A 20,388-nucleotide genomic window follows, 5' to 3' on the forward strand; every position below is an offset into this window, starting at 1 on the left:
CTGGAGAGTCTGAGGTGGAACAAGGCAAAGGTTGCACTGGTGCCCATCAGAACCACGTGGGTTCCACTTGCATTGCCAAAGGGAAGCGTCTGTGGTAAATCTAATCGAGAGTCAAAAGGTGAAGGAGAACAATAATAACAGGGGAGGTTTGTTTTTATTTATCCAGGAGATAAGGATTCAACTACAGGCGCTGAATGAGAAAAGCCACCTTGTTCTCAGCAGACAATTATTCCACCCACGCTCACTCATCATAAAGGTTTTAGTACTATATTACTAAGGGTATTTAAAACTTTCTCAGCCTCGGGGTTGGTAATGTTTGTGCAAGTACTCTGCCAGTTGCCACAGGTGTCATTTTACAAAAGATCTGGATAATTATGTGGTATCGTCCTGAAAATGGCAGCAGCCAGGAGCGGTTCTTCATCAGATGCTGTTCCTGATCCTGGAGCAGGGTTGGTGTTACCAGAAGGAGGACACGTTTGGAAACCATTCCACGAGCTGTAGCCCCCTGTCATTTCCTGAAGGCTTGAGATTGCTTCCAGCGCTGTGGTATCACATCCCAGGGAAGTGAGGCTCTGGTTCCCAAGCCTTCATGATTCACCCTGGAGAAGCTGAAGACATTGCCGTCTTCAGCTTGCATTATTAAGGTGGGAAGTAGTCAACCCAAAGAACAGGCGGCTTAGTGAACAGCTTGTCCACTGCTAATTATATCAGCTCATAGCCTAATGCACTGATGTAAATTACCACTGATACCAATTTATTCCGATATCCTGAACTGAGAATGGCAGAAATCAGTGATTCAACTAAGGATCGTATCAATGCATTTCACTGCGGTCGTTAAAGAATTCATTGCCTCCCGCTGAGGAGATGGGTTACCTTTACAGTTAGGGCAGCTAAATCCAACAGAGACCAAGTTAGAACAGTCAGACAAGAGAGAAGGGGCCATAGCAGATAGCACTAACAAAGCAGCTGTAAAATAAGTCGTGTAGTGCTTCTAAGAGAAAAGATATTCTTCCGATGTCATACCAGCATGGGTCAAGGAAATGGCAAGTTTGATACATACTTCACACCTGGACCTCCTTTTTGATTGAGTGTGCATTCTCCAGTCTCGCTCTAGCTTTGGCTGATCTGCGGCCTCAGACCACCTCCTGGCTCACACGTTGGAAAGGGTACCTGGTTCCTGTGACACACACACACACAGTGCCTGTGCACTGCTTTCCAGACAAAGGAAGCCCTGGGGGTGGATCAAACAGGAGTCATGATGCATCACACCAGGCTTTTGATTCAGATACTCGGAGGATGAGGGCCAGCTGCTAGTTTTTCTACCTTCAGGTCACTTTGGATGGAGCTTCTGAGACTCTGCTGGACACCTGTATAATGTCTATGACTGTGTTTCCTTATTTCAAGTAGTTATTTTCACATAGATATACTGTGAGAATAAATCCATTTAGCAGTGCAATTACCAGATGCTGCAGAGATGAGGGCATCTTCAGGCGTTTTTTTCAGTTCTTTTATTTCTTTAAAGGTATTGTTTGCTTATACAGACCTTTAAAATTTACAATTATATTGTGCAGGGGGGCAGAGGCAGAAAGACAGGGGCTTGCATCTGTGCTACGTGTGACCAGTGTGAAGCAGCCCTTGGATCATGAGCGAGACAGGGAACGCTGCGCAATGACCTCTCTGGGAGGCTGCAGTGCTTCACACAGTGCAAGGAGGGGCAAGGGACGGGCAGAAATTGCTGCATTCAAGGGCCCAGCTCTTCCTCATGCAGGTCTACGCAGCCAGTTAGTTGCATGCAGGTCTATACCGTGCTCTTTAACCCTATCAGTGAGCATTTCGGTTTCTAACACTGAAAATGCTTGGACAAGTCATATGTATTTTAGCCACATGGATATGCTTTCTGAATCCTACTCTGTAGTAACAGACTGCAATTCTGACAATGATATAGCATTCACAGCTGTAGAGAGTGTAGAGCATTTATAAATGTAAAAAATATATGCATAATGACTTCCAAAAAAGTGTTTAATGAACGCTCTAATAAATATTCTATATTTCAAATATGCTAGATTTATGTTAATCATAAAATGACTGTCTAAAGCCACTAGGAGAAAGAGACAGAATTGCCAGGTGAATATCATGAATGAAAAAACATTAGCCACTGCGAACAAGACCCTCATATTTCCCAGTGGCAGCGCCCTGTCTTCCCCTAATTTCCCCCTCCCTTTCCTCTCTCTCCTCAGACACATACGCATACACTATGGGAGGAATGACAGCTGTTCTTCATGGAATGACAGCCCAGGGATATTGCATCCTCCCTTAAAAAAAAACAGGCAAGGTACAGAATAAGGTCAGTGAAGGGAGACAAAGGGGTCTCCCGGAGATGGCAAAGGGTAATTTATTGACAGATGAGATAGACGTTACTACAGAAAAATATTAAATGGATTCTTTTCTTCTTTTCCTCCGTCTTTGGAAGGAAAAAAAAATGTGGGAAGGGTTAGGAAGGACAGATGCCAGAAATAGAGAGAAATTTCCCAGGAGGGGAAGGAGAAATCCTGAAGGAAATTAGGATTGCAGCACAGAAAAAAAGAAAACTGGAAAAAAAAATAGAAGGACATCTGAAGAGCTAAAAAATTCTGTATGGAAACAACAAAAAAGGGCAGTGGAGAAGGAACACCACCACTAGCAGCGGCACTGCTTCAAAAGCACTGTGAGAGAAGGAAGTGCTGGTAAAACAGAGCCTGATTAAAAGCCAGTGTTTGAAAAGGGCTGTCGGGAAATTGAAGAGCTGTGCATGCACCCGACGTCAGCAGTGAGGAAGACTGCAGGAGCACTAATCAAAGTGAGGCTGAGGGAGCATATGGAGCACGGAGATTTTATTAAGGACAGTTGTGAGCCAGGGCTCATATAATGGGAGCAGCCGAGCTCAGGAGATGGAAGAAAAGGCCAGGTCTTCTGGTGCAATAAACCGCTGTAGCACTGTCAACTTTGACAGTATGTGAGTTTCCGCTGCAAGGAAATGACCTGAGTGAAAGGCTTAAACAGTGGATGTTATTAATGTAGCTGTTCTGGCCTAGAGTAATAGGTTTCCCTAAATAATTGTGCAGGAGGGGGTGGGAAAAAACATCGTGCAGGTGTGCTCTAGGTGGGGTTCTCTGAGTCCCCGCTGCCCTCAGCCAAGATTGCAAGACACCAATAGCAGGATACCGAGGATGTGGTTCTTAGAGCTTGTGACGTGAGCAGAGTTTGTGATTTCCACCAGTCAGGGCCAGATTAACACCAGAGGAGCAACCAAGGAAAGGTTCCACAGAGAGGAAAGCAACAGAGTAAAATAAGTATGTTGGAGAACAGACCTAATTTACATTCAAAAGCAGGGTTAGGTTTAAGCCAAACACCATCTCATTCTGATCTTGCAAGGAACGTGTTTTTTTATGGTATGTAACTCAGTCTGAGTGGTAGATTAAGGGAGCAGAGAGAGCCTTTTTATGTCTGCTGCAGTATGCCATGTTTTTCTCATCCTGTTCCTGCCTGCACACCTTTTGGCAAAACACTTCCCTCAGAGCAGGTCCTTGTCCTCAGAGCCCTGCCATTCCAGCACCATGAGGTTACAAGACAATCTCTCATCAGGCCTCAGCAGAGACACAAAGAAGCACATGGTTTGGTGTTGTCAGCCTACTGCTTTCCAAACGCAAAGGTTGAAAAATGACAGAATTAATACTAGAGTCTAATTGTGAGCTAGATCCCATCCCTGTGACTGCCGCGCTTAGGGCTGAGGGCTGACTTCGGGCCCATTCGTGGCCCATCTACATTGAGCTTTGGCACTCCAGAGTCATCAGCAGACTTTTGAATCTGGGGAGTGAAGGACAAAGGAAAATGAAAGGCGGGAGCTGTACTGTGTTGTGCTGTTAAATGCTACGGAAGCACTAAATGTTAAAGAAGACCTGCGCTCAGCAGGTGATGCAGCCCAGTTTTTGCCTAGAAGGCTGCTGCACTCTGGCAGCAATCTGCCATGCAGAGCCAGAGCCATCTGACTGTTTATGAATCATTTCTCAAACAGAAAAACACATGTAAAGGTGCCAGTTTTGCTAGGAATTGATGCCTCATCCTGGGGACGGCCTGCACTTGGATCTGAAAACACCTGCAATACCACAGTATGACCTGGAGCCAAAAGAGGATCCACGCACCAAATCAACAAGGTAACCCAATGTACCCCACACCCATATCACTGTGACGTCATGTTAGAAATGTGATGTCAGCATGCTGCCTGGAGGCTGGGGAATGCGAACTGAGGGGATGCCACTGCTGCTTCTGGCAACAGCCTGCAGTCATTCTGATCAGTCCTAAACATGAGGCTGCAACAAAGTAATTCTTTCTAGCCAGTTCCCAGAGCCCCGAGATTCACCTGACACCAAAACAGAACACAGCATGTGAGCAGAAGGCAGAGCAGCCCTTTTCCACTTGGTATTCAGGCATCTCAGAAGATGGGAGATGGTGCCTCAACTTGCCAGGAGAAGGTGAATCTGTTTCCATGTGCACATGGGAGGCTGTTTTCCTGTGCTGTCGTCTGTTCTGGAATGAAAGAGGGGCTGCTAATGAGTCCCACATCAACTATTTCTCCTCGGATGGATTATTTCAGTATTCTTTTGGCCAGAAAGACAAAGCACAGCTTGGTGGTTAGCAGTCAGGAACACTCACATGGGAGGGGATAAGCCTGCACTAATGAATCTTTAACTCTCTCACGTTGTATATTCTCTGGAAAAAGGCCTGGAACATATGTCTCCCCCTCTCCAGCGAACACTTAATCACTAGTTTAGAGTCACGCATGTGCTCTCTTGAGGCCAGAGAGTGTTTAATTGTGCCACATACAGCTGAGTGATTGCTCAAGGAGAATGACTTTGTTAGTGAGTTGAATTTTCAGTCTTTTGAACTTTTTCAAGGTCTTATTCTATTCTTGTACAATGTTGGGCTCAGTTACTGGGTCTCAAATACGCTGCCAGACACATCTCTTTCTCCCAGCCTGGGTCTGTTTTGTTCATTTAACTTGCAACTTTCTTAGGGTGAGAATATCTTGAATTGTGCTGTATGCTCTACATGTTACAGTGGTGCTAGTGAAGTTCTCTGGATACTCATGGAGTAACAGTACATAACAACACCCTTAGATACTACTTTATCATACCAAAAAGTCCAAAAGGATGCTGAGAAATAAAGAGAGGTCATGAAGGGGAAATATTTGGAAAGGCTGTTTATAAATATCAGGCAAAAATAAATAAATAAATGAAAAGACCTTCCCCACAAAGAGAATTCTGTCTGCATCAAGGCTGGCACAGGCTGCCCAGGGACATGGTAGAGTCACCGTTCCTAGAGGTGTACAAGAAACGTGTAGAGGTGGCACTGAGTTAGTGAGCATGGTGGGGATGGGCTGGTGGTTGGACCGGGTGATCTTAGTGGTCTTTTCCAACCTTAATGATTCTAGGATTCTATGAAGTGGTCATTAGGTGCAACTCTTCTATAGCATCACGATAGGCAGGGGTGGCCCAGTTCTCCATGAAGGTTTGTGGTTGTAAGGGTGAATTAAAACGCTGGTTAAAAATCCTCATTTTCTGTATGGTGAAGAAAGTATGACAATTATTCCAAAAAAGGTGAAAAAATGAGTTAGAGGCAAAAAAAAATCTATTCTTATTCCCCTATGTATAAAATGGAAGGTAAGTTCCCTATTAGCTTCAGCAACCAACACTGAAAAAAACTCTTTGACATCTTCACATAGGAATGCCACTCTATCTACAACGTTAATACTTTTTCCTTAATTGGACAAAATTTTTTGGAAACATGGGACTGACTTCTCAGGAATACTTTTGATGGTCTCTACCTTTTTCTAATGCTTTTGTAGTGAAATAGCTATGATTTCATTTTTGCAAAATAGAGACTATTTCACAGAAAATTTCTAGGAGAAAAATCACTTCCACTTAGCAATACCATTAAAGCCCCTGAATTGGGCCACATTTTGCTATCAGTGCAGTTTCAGGGACACTTGGAAAATATTTTGAACAGCAGGGAGAAAAAGTGATTACCAATACACAGTCTCTCAATGGTGTGAATATTGCGGGTTATTTTCCCTTTGACTGTTTATGGCCTATTTACAGTATAATCACACCAAATCAGGTCATAACGTGGCTCTTTTTTATAGTGAAAATAGAATCTAGCATCATATTTTATTTACTGTATCTCTCCCAGAGAGCTAAGGAATTTCCTAGTGCCACGCAAGGATGATCTCTTCTCCAGGACATTCATGACTGAAGAAGAGACAAGGAGAAAGGTGACTGGGAAGAATAATAGGCAAGTTATTCACCATTTCTATGCACTTGAAATAGCTGCATTGCTGTCATCATGGCAAAATTGGAGTTATAAAGGGAACTCAGTTGTGGACAGAGGAGAGAGGCTGCACATAGCGTGAGGGGTTATTTTATAGGATGTGGCTGTCATCAGACCAAGCTGTGGACGCATGTATGAGATCAAGACAGTGCAATATTATTCCCGTCACCCCATCCATACCAGGCAGTGGCACTGTGCTACAGGTTTAGAAAAAAATAGTTGTTTGAACTTGTAAATGGCAGCTTAAAAGGGTAATTGCTCTGTCGTGCTACAGATTGTAAGTAAAAGCCTCACCTGGGTATCTAGTCATCAGAGAAAATCTAGCATGAGAATTGGATGGCACTAAACCCCTGCATTTCTGGCATCCCGTGTATCCAGTGTGGGGGGAAATGCACTGAGAAAGCCTGGGCACGGATCACTTCAGGAAGCAGAAGACGCAAAGCTCTGCCAGAGGTCTGCTATTGGAAAGAATTATGCCAGCTGCCTCTTCAGTGAGCTGACAGGAAAAATAATATTGTTCCCCAGTGTTAAGGATGCATACAGAAAAAAAGAACAGCTTACTAAGATGATCCATAGGATTTAGCAAAGGAGATACTTTCCAAGAGACAGCCTTGTTTTCTGTGGTTTACAGTATGATCTCATGATTCCTTTTTGTTGTGAAGAAGAAATGAGCTCGAATGAGGTTCCGCACTGGTTTGGATTATCTTATCTATAATTCTATTATTTTATTTATTTTATTTTATTGGTTGGAGACCCTAGCCTATCGGATAAGATCTTTGCTCTAGCTGGACTATATGAGCAGCCATCCCTGTTCATACGACAGGGATGAGGCCCTACATACAGAGGAACACCTGGCTTTGTGTTCCTAAGTCAGGCAGAAATAGAAGAACAACCTGTTTTTCATTGCTGTTCTATGTCTAGTAGCTCCTGGTTACTCCAATACTTCTTTCCAGAAATGAGTAATGAACTGAAGCGTAAGAAAAAGTTCCTTCAGAATGTAACAGAATAGTTTTCTCAGGACTACTCTAATACTTCTACAGCTGTAAAATATATATATATTATACACACACATATATGTAAGGGGAAGTATTATTGAACACTAGCTTCATCCAAGACCTGAATTTCCTAGTGTGCTCCAGGCTGAAATTTCTGAAAAGCAAAAATGCTCACCTGCAAGCTATCTGCACAGCCCAGGTCAGCAGGCAGCAATTAGCTTCTCAGCCACTCACTCTTCTTTCCATCTTCCTGATGGATATTTCATCTGAGTTTGTGCTCTCCTCCCTTGCCTTCTCTTCACCTCTCCGTCTCTCTTTCCAGTAAGGCTATGATCTGTCACAGGCTCTCAATGGACAAGACCTATACATCCCATCACAACACTGTCATAGGCAGCTGCATTAGACAGGCCAGGATGAAAAGCAGTTTGGAAGGGAGAGAAGCCGTCATGCTTCAGGGAAGAAATTTGAACTCTAACCAAGACAGAGAGATGAAGGAGGACTTTGGGCCAGGCAGGGAGAAAATTCGACTCAGGGCAGGTTATCCCATAATTGCCCACTTAGGCTTTCTTTAGACCTTCTAAGATGCATCTTGTTCTGGCCAACATCAGAGAGAAAAGGGGTGGATCACTGGTCTGATCTAGCAGGGGAATGAGCTTCTTCATTCTTTCTGCCGGTGTGCTGAGTTTATAACATTTTCTGAAACCACAATGAGATCCCTTTTCCAAGCATGACCCTTGCTCTGCCAGTGATAGCCAAAATTCCTTCCCCTCGCCCCGTCCTTCACACTTCCACAGGCAATACGGAGAGAAGCCGGTACAAAGCCAGGTCAAGATGATAAGAACAAAGCCTTGAAGACTGCTCTTAGATACCAGCTTTACTTCGGCTGAGGGGGGAATTTTCAAAGAGGTGAACTCTTTCTGTCTCTCTCTCAGGCAGGAGTCTCCTGGGAGGAGAAGAAAACAGCTTTCATTTTAGCGAGTCATGATATTTATGGCCCTTTTATGAGTTTTGTTTGAAAATATAAAAGTGGATGGACTCAAATCTGTTTCAAAAGAGAGGAGATGGGAAGGGGAGAGACAGAGCATATGAAGGGCAGGTGGGTCTGAATCATCTGCCCATGTTCAAAAGAAAATCAAATACCTTCTTTGTTTTAATATGGACTCCTTCTGCCGGTCATGAGGATAATGTCTGACCTTTCCTTGCATAGGCCCTTTTATCCCTAATGACTTACAAATTTTCTATGCCTGCTACCACCAAGAACACTCACTTTGGGATGAATCGAGACAACTATTCAATTATGCAACTGCAGCACCATGCAACAGGTCAGGTCTGATTGCTCCCAAGAAGCACACTTTCAGATCTCATCTCCTGCAGAAGTGAAAGCTTTATACTGCATTCCTGAGAGGCGACTGTCAGCTTCTGCTTGCTCACATACCTGAGTTTCATGTGGGCTTTTATCCATCCTATTTGTGGTGTCTGTTCAGCAACTGAGGTTGCACCCTCTTGAGGGCCTCCTGCTTTTCATATGTGGAATCTCCTCTGACCCTTTGCCTCCAGGCAATACTTCTGATCCAATTCACAGACTAAGCGGCACATGCCTTGCAAAATTATCGAGGGAGAGAAGACTAAGTTAAAGAACCTGATTTTGCATTTAATTTTGGATGTAGTGAGGCCTGTGGTCATTTTATCTGCTCTGTGAGTGAACCTTTGTAGGTTATGGCAGTTACTGAGAAATTTCTACAAGCACAATGTATAAAGCTTCCCATTAATTGGCAGTTTCATAAAGAATATTGTGGTATCATAAAGCCCTCCTCTCCAACAAGGAGAGATGATCTACCAGACCAGCAGAAGGCCTTGGACCGGATCTGCATTCAATACAGTCATTACAAAGATCACATTGCTAGGCTGGCCCTTGAAGATGAGTGAAGTCATACAATCTTTAATGCCAACTGATGTGTCCTGCAGTAATCAAATGTAGAGATCACAAACAAGTTAACCTTTGAAGTTAGGTATGTTGCTGGCAGTATGTGACCTGAAGCATATAGCTGTCTGGTCAGTTGTAAACAGTTATTGCCACCACAGCTGTTTTCAAATGTCACACAGAAGTCCAAAAAGACTATAGGACTGTGAGCTCAGGGTGGTAGATGCTGTTGGTAGTCGGGTGATGCCTTAAAAACGATCAGTTACTTTAGGCATTTCTGTCTTCTAACTAACATCAACGATGTCTTGGTTCAGTTTTATGCCTACGTACATGCCCTTCTGAATGGATTCGTTCCTCCTTTCGTGGCTACTTGTTCAGAGTCCTTGGTAAGTTTGAATCAGGTTTCAAGATTTATTGATCTGGCCTTGTCCATTTTGTGGTGTGTTCTTTGATTTAATTTAATGACCGTAAAGCATTCAGGCATGTTGGCATGAAGGGTGCACTGGAAAACACTTAAGTGATTGATTGATTGATTATGGAGTGACATTGTTCTCTCCACAGTTAACAATGAAGCTAGTTTCCCATTACACTCAGCCGCGTCTTCCAGGACACCCATGCCTTAACTAAAAGTTAACCACTCTGCCTGAAATTTCCCAGGTATGAATTGCTGTGGGAGCAGTTACATTTTTTTGCATATGGATTAAGTTTATCTATTTTAAAGATAATAGATATCCATGAAACACAGTAAATAGGGGAAAGCTCAAAGCAGGGGCGGACTGTCCCTTCTCCTGCTCTCTGAGGTGATTTTTGCACCACTACATCTGCGTAGCTTAACATAGATATTCCAACATCTACATTTATCTGTTGGTCTTGGGGAGGAATGAAACCATATTGTTGCCTGCTCTTATGACTCAAAAATGATGTTTTCACTTTGTGTCTGTGTATGTATGTGTGCATGTGTGGGAGTGGGTGCGAGTGCACCCTCTGGTAGGGGAACAGCAGGTGCAGGAAAACACTCAGCTCAGAAGACACTGAATTGTAACAGAGGGATAAAAGGAAGTAACATGAAATCAGCTCCTGAATAAAGTATAATGTACTGAAAAGCAAAAGGCAGTCCAGAAGAAAAAAAAAAAAAGATACGATTCTTCCATACCCCAAAAATGTTTGTTCATAGGGTTAGCCAAAACAACAGAGAGTTCATTTAAACTGATTATGCTAGTACCAGCAACGTAAGCAATCTATTCCTGCACCTCACCCCAACCTACTTTTAACCTCTAACCACTTTTTACACGAAGAGCAATACAACAGATCTTGTTGGCATTTAACTGATTAATCCCAGGCAAAGAAGTGAACACCTTGCTTAGAGACTGGGGCAATTCATGCACCATTTAGAGCTATGATCCCATCTCTCTGGAGAACTGTTTATTTGTTACACATGGTTTACATTTTTGAAGGTTCCTTCACAACTAAACAGGCAGAAAATTAATGCAGTTTGGTTTTTCTGAATGAGAAGTGAAACTCCGTAGAGCAGGTAGGGAGCTTTCACAGAGATTTTGCTGGAGTGTATGAGCATGCAGTTTCTGCTTCTGAGCCCTAGACTGTATTAATCCCATGCTTTCTGCATCTCCGCTAGATTGTCTATAAATTTAGAAGGTTATATGGATACTATGTTTTCATGTTATAATGTATATATCCAATATATTTCAGCTAAACCTTTTAAGGAAATGCAGACAATGCAGCATAACCATCCCCAACTAAAACTTTTTGTCTCATAATTCATCTAGCTCACCACTACAACTAATGTGTAAGCATTTCTCAAGGAGCTGTATAAAAACGAAATTGTGCTAAATGCCTTTTAAAATTACCCAGTCTAAACTAGAGCCACGAGCAATAAAACAAATTGCCCTGAAAATCCTTGGGGGGGGTGGGTGGTGGAAATGGGCTATAGCCCTGCCCTGCCAGTACAGCCATGCAGAATACAGCTGATACACCGGGAATAACTATTTCTGGCAATATTTCCACTTCCTTCCAAACCTGCTTGTTGAATTCCCAACCTAGCACAGATGCCACTTTCTCATTTATGTCCCGTCAATGTCTGTCACCATTTCTTCCAGCCCTCTTCACATTTCCCAGAAATCCATAATTTCTGTAAATCCCACCATCCTCCTCCTTCCCACAGAGGTTGCCCCACTGTCTTTCACCGAAACTGTTATACAAGTAAACAGATGATGAATATTTGGCATTAGCCCCTTTGGCTCCCACAGATATCTTGCTTTTTCATCCGCTGTAGATCTGCTCCTTAATTTGCCTATTGTCTTTGCATCTCTCTTTCAATACTTCCTATCTCCAACCTCTCCAGCTTTCATCGTTTTCTTACTTATTTCACTCAGACCAACATCACGTGTGTTTCTCTGTCCTGTTACCTCTCCTTTACTTCTTTGTTTCCCACATAGCCTGGGTTTCTACAGTAGAAATGAGAAGCCAGGTGTGAAAAAAGCACAGGACTTAATGAGACTGAGACACTGAGCGCTAAAACGGTAGATGAAGTTCAAGGTTAATAAATGTAAAGCACTGCACATAGGAAAATTTAGCCTATAAAACGATGATCTCAGAGATGACCACTGCCACCCAGCAGCATGATTTTGTGGCTATAATAAATAGTTCAATGAAAATGTCACCTTGGTGCTCAGCAACAGCCAAAAAAGCATGCGAACTGTTAGGAGATGACAGGGAAGGGCCAGAGAGAAAAATAAAGAAGGCCATTGTGCTACAGGATAAATCCCTGCTGCACCTGCACTGTGAACACTGTGTGAGGACTCAGTCGCTCATCTCAAACATGATAAAGTAGAACTGTGAAGGGTTCAGAGAAGAATGGTCAGGGTAATCAGAGACATGGACCAGCTCTCATAGGAGGAATGAGAAACTCCATTAGGCTGCAAAACAGACAGCTAAGGTGAGACATAATGATAGAAGTGGGTAAAATCTTGTCAGTTGTGTAGATTCTAATCAGGGATTGGTATCTTGGCATTGAAGTAGGCTAGTAAGGAGCAGGTTCAGAACAGAAACTGTGCGATGGTTTAGCATTCAGTGCATAGTAAGTGTAGAACTTCTTGCCAGAAGAGATCATAGAGGCTAACAGGTACAAGGCTATAATGGCTATAACTCAAAAATGATTAGGCACCTCCATGGAAGGAAAAACTGTCAAGGGCTATTAAATACAAAAATATCACATTTGGCTCAGGAAGTCCTTGAGTTGCAAATGATTGGAAGCTGGGAGATCATCCTGGGGAAAAATCACTTATATCACTGCTTTTATATTCTTCCCTAGGTATTCACTGTTGGTCTCCATCAGAGACAGGATATTGAGCCAGATGGACCTTTGGTCTGACCCTATATAGACCTTCTGATGTTCTTGTGTTTATATTCTTAACTGACTGTATGGATGCTCCTTGCACTTTCACCTTTCACTAAACAATGCCAAAAAAAAAAAACCCACCTTCCTGCCAACAGCAGCCAAGTAAGGCTGAGAAAAACATCGGCCCCAGTGCATATTTGCTGAAAGATCCTTCCCAGATAAATTTGGATACTTACCTACTCTTTTAGTCTAATGTCAGACTAGTGTCATTGCTGAAAAAACATTCCCTCTGCGGCTCTGGTCACCCGAAACAATTGGTGCAGACCTTTCCTCTTTCACTGATTCCATATCTCCTTCTAAAATCTAATCTTAAAACCCGACTTTCTAGCCTCCCTTCAACCCCTTCATTTCTGTCTCTCCTGGTTATTGGTCTTATGACTGAATGCTTTAATATTTTCACCATGCAAGGTCTTTATGTCACTGTTTCATGTAATTTATACTTGTGAGCTGGAGCCTTTCCCAACTCACTTTCAAGCACAGGCCATACACTGAATGGAGTCCAAAATTATCCCCACCCCCTTATTGCTTTGGGGGTTTGGCTTTATTAACAAGGATATAAGCAATAAGAAAATAAAGTTCAGCTGTTTCTAAGGCTTCTCCCTCATGACTGCCCAGCCAGCATCCTAGACGGCTTCTCCCCAGCAAGCCATTTTTATCTCTCTTTTAGACAAGGGAACTAATAAGCCACCTACCTCAGTGAGTCAGCAGAACCCACTTAACCCTTTCCCAGAAGGGTCAAAACTCGCTATCAGGATGGTTTGGCTCAGGCTGCTTACAGAACCATATTCTGCCCCTCGGTCTTGAATAATTTATTTGTGCTGCAGACCTGGATTACTGTTTAAATCAAAATGCTACCCAAACAAAGGCTGTGCTGTGCAGTGCAAAATGAAACCAATTACTACATCGTATGATGCTCATCTTTTACAGCGTGAGATGCCCCCTACAGTACCTGCGGAGGACAGGCGTTCTCTGTCGAGAGCAGCAGCAGCCTTAGGAAGCGGGAGAGAGATTTTCAGAGGGAACAGCCTTTGTAAAAGAGCAGATTCACTGCCAGAAGGTGTTGTGCACTTTCACTTTGATCCGTCAAAACTGAAGTAACTGCTTACTGTTGTGAGAAGACAGAGGACAGATCCGGTGCTCACACTTGAGATCTTTTTTAGACTGAAATTAAAGTAAGCTCCAATTGAGCATAAGCATCACATTGTTTCGCACAGAGCAACTTTACCAGAGGTAGAGAAAAGCAGAAAATACCTATTTTAGCACATTGCTGAAATTCAATGTAAAATCTCCAAATGTGGATCAAAGCCTGAAATGCCACCACTTTGAAGAAAAACCTCAGAGAACTATGCAGAAGTAAGGGATGCATTGTATTGTATTGTGTATTATATTGCAGTAGCAGTGCACTATAAGCCTTGCAGCACCTCTGAATGCCTGGAACATTAACAAGACAATGTTCCTTATGTACTTCAAAAATGAAATCTGTGCTTACTCAAAAAAAAAAAAAAGACACAAGTAAAATATGTTCTTCCCCTTATTTTTCTAGCCCTGTTATTGTTCAATCACCTGATTTTGAGATTCCATTCACCTGACAATAAGCAGCTATCATTTGCCCTGGTCCTGGCTGTCAGAAAGAGTCATCTTTGTCTTCAGAGAAGCACGGATAATGTCTAATCAGTGAGTTAGAGTAGAGATAAATGATTCTAAGTTTAGGAAAATCGGCACCTGCATTTTGTTATTAGTAACCATTATTTAGATAGCATTGCTGATGTGCGTGGCATCATACAGAGAAGGATAAAAACTAGACCCTGTGGAGCTTACTGCCTATATTACACAATTAAAACAGTGAGAGGTGCTAGCATAACAGTATAGTAAGCCCTAAGCATTACAGTGAGAGAGAGAAGACAGGAAAGACAACTTTCTGCAAGAGAGTGATGCTGTGCTGTTGCATCATCCCTTCACTGCTGTTTTATATTCAGCTCTGCCAGAGGGCCCAGAGAGGGAACAAATAACTCCAGAGAAGAAACCCAGAGAAACTGGCCTAGGTGTTCGTAAGAGAGAGGGGGAGGGTGTCATCTGGTGTCAAAGACTTGTAACACACCAACTAAACCCACCACCTCCTACATCAAGCTTCAAAGCACCACTCTCAATAGACATAGATTTTGTCCTTAGAGAAGTCTTTGCACAGTGTCTTCTATCAGCACTTCAGTTATACGTTGTTTTATTATGAGGTCAGTTTGTGTATCACTTTTCCAATAACGTAATTGTCTTGAAAATCAAGACATGACAATCTGACCACAGACATGAGAGCACAGACTCATCTGAGCTGCATACAAACAAATTGAAGCCAGTGCTCCAGAAACACAGCCTAAACTAACACTAATCTTCACCCTAACTCTGAGTCTTGAACTGGATTTTAGACTGATGGTAGTATTACTGCATTTTCCTTCATTGGCCCAAAGTTATTAGCAGGAACCAACCAAGAAGGAAAGGTAATTCCATATAAAAGACAAATACTGTACCACAGGAATACATTCATTACTGCCTTATACTTCTAAAAAGAAGGAGGCATTTTCTTTTTTCTAGTATTTGACTTTGCTACATCTACTCAATGAAAGAAGACAGTACCTGTATTCTCCTGAAGAGTCTTATTTTTTTAGACATTCATAAGACTGGTATAGAAAATGGAGCCTTTCTCCAGGAGCAGTATCTTTTCAGTGGTATAAAGTAAAACTGATTAAGACAGGAACATTCTTCAAGTTCCTAGAAAAGGCTGTTGGCTTCTGCCTTTTATGATCAAAAAAATCCTAGAAAAATATATGTTCAGTCTTTAACAAAACTAGGAAATTGAAATAATCAAAATGTGATGTGATTGGTCTTTCACATGGAGGTGCTACCGTTACTTTGCTGCTGAAACATCACCTGGCTTCTAACACTGTGTTCCTACCTACATTGATCATATAATACTAGCATCTTCTTTCTGAAAAACCACAAACACTTCCAAAACTTGACCTCTTCCCTTTATCGCTTTTGATTAAGAAAAGGACTATCTGCAGGAAATGCCCTGCAAACCACAAAGGATTATCAGAAATATAATGATGAGTGATTCTGGGACTCTGAGACTCTGCTTGTGTTCATCTACTCTGATCCTTGGTCACTCTTCCTTTCTCCGACGGAGCTTTGCAGTAGTTTCTTCCAGTCGGCTTCTCCAAGCAGCAATAATAGCATCATCATCCAATTCTTCTTCCTCTTCTTTACGCACACTTCGCTTGTACTGAGAGAACTGTCTAGATGCAAATCTCTCTTCACTTTGTTCCACTTTTGCCTCTTTCTTTCCATTTTCTTCCGACTTTGAAAAGCTCTGGGTGAACTTTCTCTTAGCTCCAAATTCTGACGTGTCTGACATGGCCTCCTCTTCACACGCCTCCACGTGATGAGATCTGATTCGACTCTGTGTAGATGATTCAGGGGATTCAGAGTCAAAGGATGGTTCAGGTGTTTGGCTGAAAACATGCAGTTCTGGGCTTTTTTCTCCAGAACTTGTCTCGCTGACCCTTGACCTTGTGAACTTATACATCTTTTTGTCCTCTTTTGCAGAAGCAGAGGAAAATCTTGACATGGTTTTCAGTGAATCTCCTTTTGACTCATAGGAAGAACTGTCAAGCTGTTCTCTTTGGGATCTGGAGAATCTGTAACTGGATGTTTCAGAATCCATCTCTCTAACTTTGGATGATCTGCTATATTTCTCTCTGAAATTCTCACTTTGATCCTGATATGATGATTGTTTTTCTGCTTTCAGGCCACTGAGCCACTTGGTAACATCAGTCTCTACTTCTGACTTCAGTGCTCCTGTGTTTCCAGATAGACTGGACAGAGTAAAGATTGCATCATTTCTATCTAGATCTGCTTGCATTGGGTGCCTGTAGTTGTTTGTTGTACTCTCTACATCGTCTTCTATTTCATTTTCCTCTCCTTTGGTCACCTTTTTTTTAAATAGAGTGCTGCGTTTATTGTCACTTATCACCTTTTCAATTTGGTAATCTGACATTTTCTCTCTCATTTCCATTTGTATCTCCTTCTCCTTCCTGCTGAGTTTCTTTAGATCAACATCATCAGCAAAGAGGCTATACAGTGGTTTGCTTGTTTGCATAGTCTTCATGTTTGAACTAGTTCCTTCTGCTCTTGCACTCGCGGAGGTATTGGAAGACAGGACAGACTGAGACTCAGCCCTGTGCATGTCCTGCTGACCGAGTTGAGAGGCAGAAAAAGATGAGCCACACTGAGAACTGAGAAGGGAAACCTTATCGTCATCTACACGCCTGCCAAGGTCTCCTGACATTATGCTGGAGGCCATTGCAGACGATGGACGGGACAGCATCATGATCTCATTTTGCTTTTGAGCAATGGTTTCACTGACCACGTTAGCAATCCAGTTCTGAATGCTTGCCATAGATATCGTGTCACCTGGGCCAACTGGGAGATTGGGAAGGGGAACATTTGGCTGCGTTGCCCCAGTGCTGCTCCTGGTCTGTGATAAAGATGAACGATTTGTCTTCATGCTCAGTGTAGAAGCTGCATCCTCAGCACCATTCACAGGAGGCGCTGAGGCCCAGAAAGCAGACAAGGGGATACTCCCACTCATTGTACTGTCTGTCTCCCAGCTGCACATGGACTGGCTTTCTTCTAAAATTTTCTTTGAACGTTCAAGGAGCTCTACACGCCTCTGCTTCTTTTTAGCTGAAGCAGAATCTTCACTTTTGGCAAACTCCACAAATTCCTCCTTGCTTTCACAGCCTACCTTCTTCTGCCGCTTCATTTTCCAAGCCTGGTAAGCACTCAGGTTAACATCTGACAAATTCTTCCCTTCGGTCCCCTCCCCACCAGTCTGGCTGCCATCTTCTGCTGGAGATGGTGCAGAAGATGATGATGATTCTAAATCCTTTTTGTGAAAGCCAAACTGGATCCTCTTGATCTTCCACCTTTCTAGAGGAGTCAACTTGTCTTTGTTCTTTTGGCAGAAATTATAGAAGGAGCTACAGTCTGACAACACACTTTCCTCATCCACATCCCTTTCCTTTCTTCCTGTTTCTGGGGATTGTCTCTCCCCATCATTTTTATTCTTAGAACGATACCTCTGAACAGCTTCCTTCTCAATTTCCATCAGCCTCTGGTTCCACATGTCCCAGGTGCTCTCTGAAGACACAGAGTCTGTGCGTCTCCTCCTCGTCCTGCTAAAGCTACTGGCTTCCAACTGTTGCTTTAGGGTTCGGATCTCAAAACTGCTCACACTCTCATCATCACTAAATTCACCTGATTGGTAAGGTCTTCCTCCCATGCTGGAATATCCATCCTCCTCTCTGCGTGGACCCTCCTTTTGGTATTTCTCATTTCTGCGCTGCCAGTCATGGATCCTCTGCTCCACATCCTCCTCTGATTGCTCCCCTTCCTGAGCCAGAAGCCTTGGAGACACTCTTTTTCCATGGTCAGTTGCTGATTCCTTTGCAGGCAGGCCTTGTTTCTTCCTCCATTCCTCATATAACTGCTCCTCTTCCTCCTCACTGATGAGAGTGGAGTGTTTGGAAACCCAGCTAGTTTTTCCCACTGATGAAGAGCTCATGAAACTACTTAACATGCTGCTATTGTCTTCTTCTTCTACTGTGATGGAGTGTGCTTTGGGTCCTATGACACTTTCGCAGTCCCCAGCTCCAGACAGCCGAGAAGATGTCCTTGGGTGTGTGACAGGACTTTGACTAGGAGTGATATCTTCATCTCCAGTATGCTCCAACTCTCGTTCCTCCAATAACTGCTCGTTAAGCTCCCTTAGCTGCTTGAGGAAGCCATCATTGGGGTAAATGGCACGCTTCTTTCTTAGAGTCATCAGAGCCTCCAGAATGGTCATATGGTGATAGATCATCAGATAAGCAGCCACCAGCACAGCTGAGCGACTGATTCCCATTTCACTGCTGACAAGGATTTTTCCTACAGACATTGAACACAGAAGTAATTAGCTATTTCCTAAAACAGAGAGAAGTTGCTCTGATGTGTAGCACAGATGCGTTCTCTGAATACTGATAAAAAACAGATTACATGTTTCAGTGACTGAAATCAATAACAAATGTTTTTTTGCTAGCTTTGTCTTTGTAAAAGTCTAGATACATAGGAACAAAAACCACATCAGTTTCAAAAGCTGTGGGCATGCACATTTTAAAACAAGCTAAACAACATTCATATTTTCTCCTATACCGTTCATTTCCCCAAATATTCAAAAAGCTTATAATAGATATTAGAAAGAGAAGTGATGCAGTATCCTTGACTCCCAGGCTGACTTAGGGTAAGGCATGTAAGCTTTCCATGCTTTCATTTTCCCATATGTGAAAAGGGGGATGCTAGCAGTAGCCTCCAGGAAGGTATTGGGAGGATACACAAATAACATCAGTTAGGAACATCATAGGACTTAAATATAATTTTATATTAATTTAATCATATTTTTTTTTTCCAGAGCCCATATCTGCTGTTTTGCAAGGCACACTGAAACTGTTACAGGTAGACTGGCTGGAGGCCAGAGCCAGAGTGTATCTCAGAACAGGAGGACCAAGCAACTAGCGGAAGAGAGCTGATTTTGACACCAATAAGCTGGCACAGATAATCCAAAGTTTGGTACCCACTGTTCTGTAAACAGTGAGAGCTAGAATCAAAGCTCATGATCTGCTGTATTTCACAGTGTTTACACAGTAACCATATCTTGCAAAAAAACTAAGCTTTGGCACAAAAAGATTGTTTTTTAAATGTAGTTTTATAGCAAATCAAACTTAAAGAAAAGCTTGTGAATACAAAGAGAGAATAGATGAGGCTTTGCTAGCCTGCAAACAGCTGAAATTATTGTTCCCTGATGTGTGATAAACTCCAATGTATCAGTGTGCTCTTTGCACTGAAACTTAATGAAGCCAGTTTAAACACCTCCTTCCTGACTGTTGATGTGTTACCATAGGTAGTTACTTAATGTACCTATTCCTAAGCTTTCTAAATGTCTTTTACATCTTTCTTAGTACCAAAGTCCTAGTTGTCTTCCAAGTGTTTTAACAGCCAGTAAAGCCTATCTAACAGCTCACCAAAAGGGGGAGATCTCATTCCTCTTCTTTCTTTCTTCTGTCTGCCTGCATCTTTCCCTGTGTAGTTTTGGTACCCTTCGGTGATCTAGTTCAGCTTGCTAGCCTAATGAAAAATCATCTCTTCCTTGGAGGGCAGTTGGATTTGCTGTCTTAGTGAGCTGAAATCAACAGTGGCACAAAGTGAGCACCAGTCATATGCCAAGGGAATAAATGGGAGTTACGAGTAAGGACATGGAGGAACAGAGAGTCTCTCCTCTTGTTCGTAGTGGTGAGCTATTGAAATTGGCTCAACTTGTGTTGTGTAACTCCATCCTAATTCAACTAAAAAAATTTCTCATTTTTCTAATTGTCATGTCTACAAGGAACATTGTTTCTCTACAGAATTAAATGCATTGAATATGCATAAAAAGAACAATATCACTGATTCTGGTGTTCATTCTCATATTGGATACTGTAAAGATTTTTCTAACTGTCCACTGAAGCTGCTACAAAACAATAACTCTGCACTGGGAGTCCACAGAAATAATGTCTGCCATGGAGCTGGAGTGCAGCAAATCATGCAATAGCTTGGGTGTAGACACCCATGTG

The 20,388-nt window shown here is 42.6% G+C and overlaps 1 protein-coding gene across 2 annotated transcripts in view; it reads right to left on the minus strand.

The window, feature by feature from the left end:
• The window catches only part of DUSP27 (dual specificity phosphatase 27 (putative)), a 48,151-nt gene continuing 32,389 nt past the window's right edge, over positions 4,627-20,388 (minus strand). For both annotated transcript variants that reach the window (XM_021402121.1, XM_021402111.1), the window contains exon 6: positions 4,627-18,670. In XM_021402121.1, coding sequence (XP_021257796.1) covers positions 15,846-18,670 — 2,825 coding nt within the window. In that variant the 3' untranslated portion in view covers positions 4,627-15,845. The remainder of the gene's footprint in view (positions 18,671-20,388) is intronic.

Source organism: Numida meleagris, chromosome 1 (genome assembly GCF_002078875.1).
Source record: "Numida meleagris isolate 19003 breed g44 Domestic line chromosome 1, NumMel1.0, whole genome shotgun sequence".
Classification (NCBI taxonomy): Eukaryota; Metazoa; Chordata; class Aves; order Galliformes; family Numididae; genus Numida; species Numida meleagris.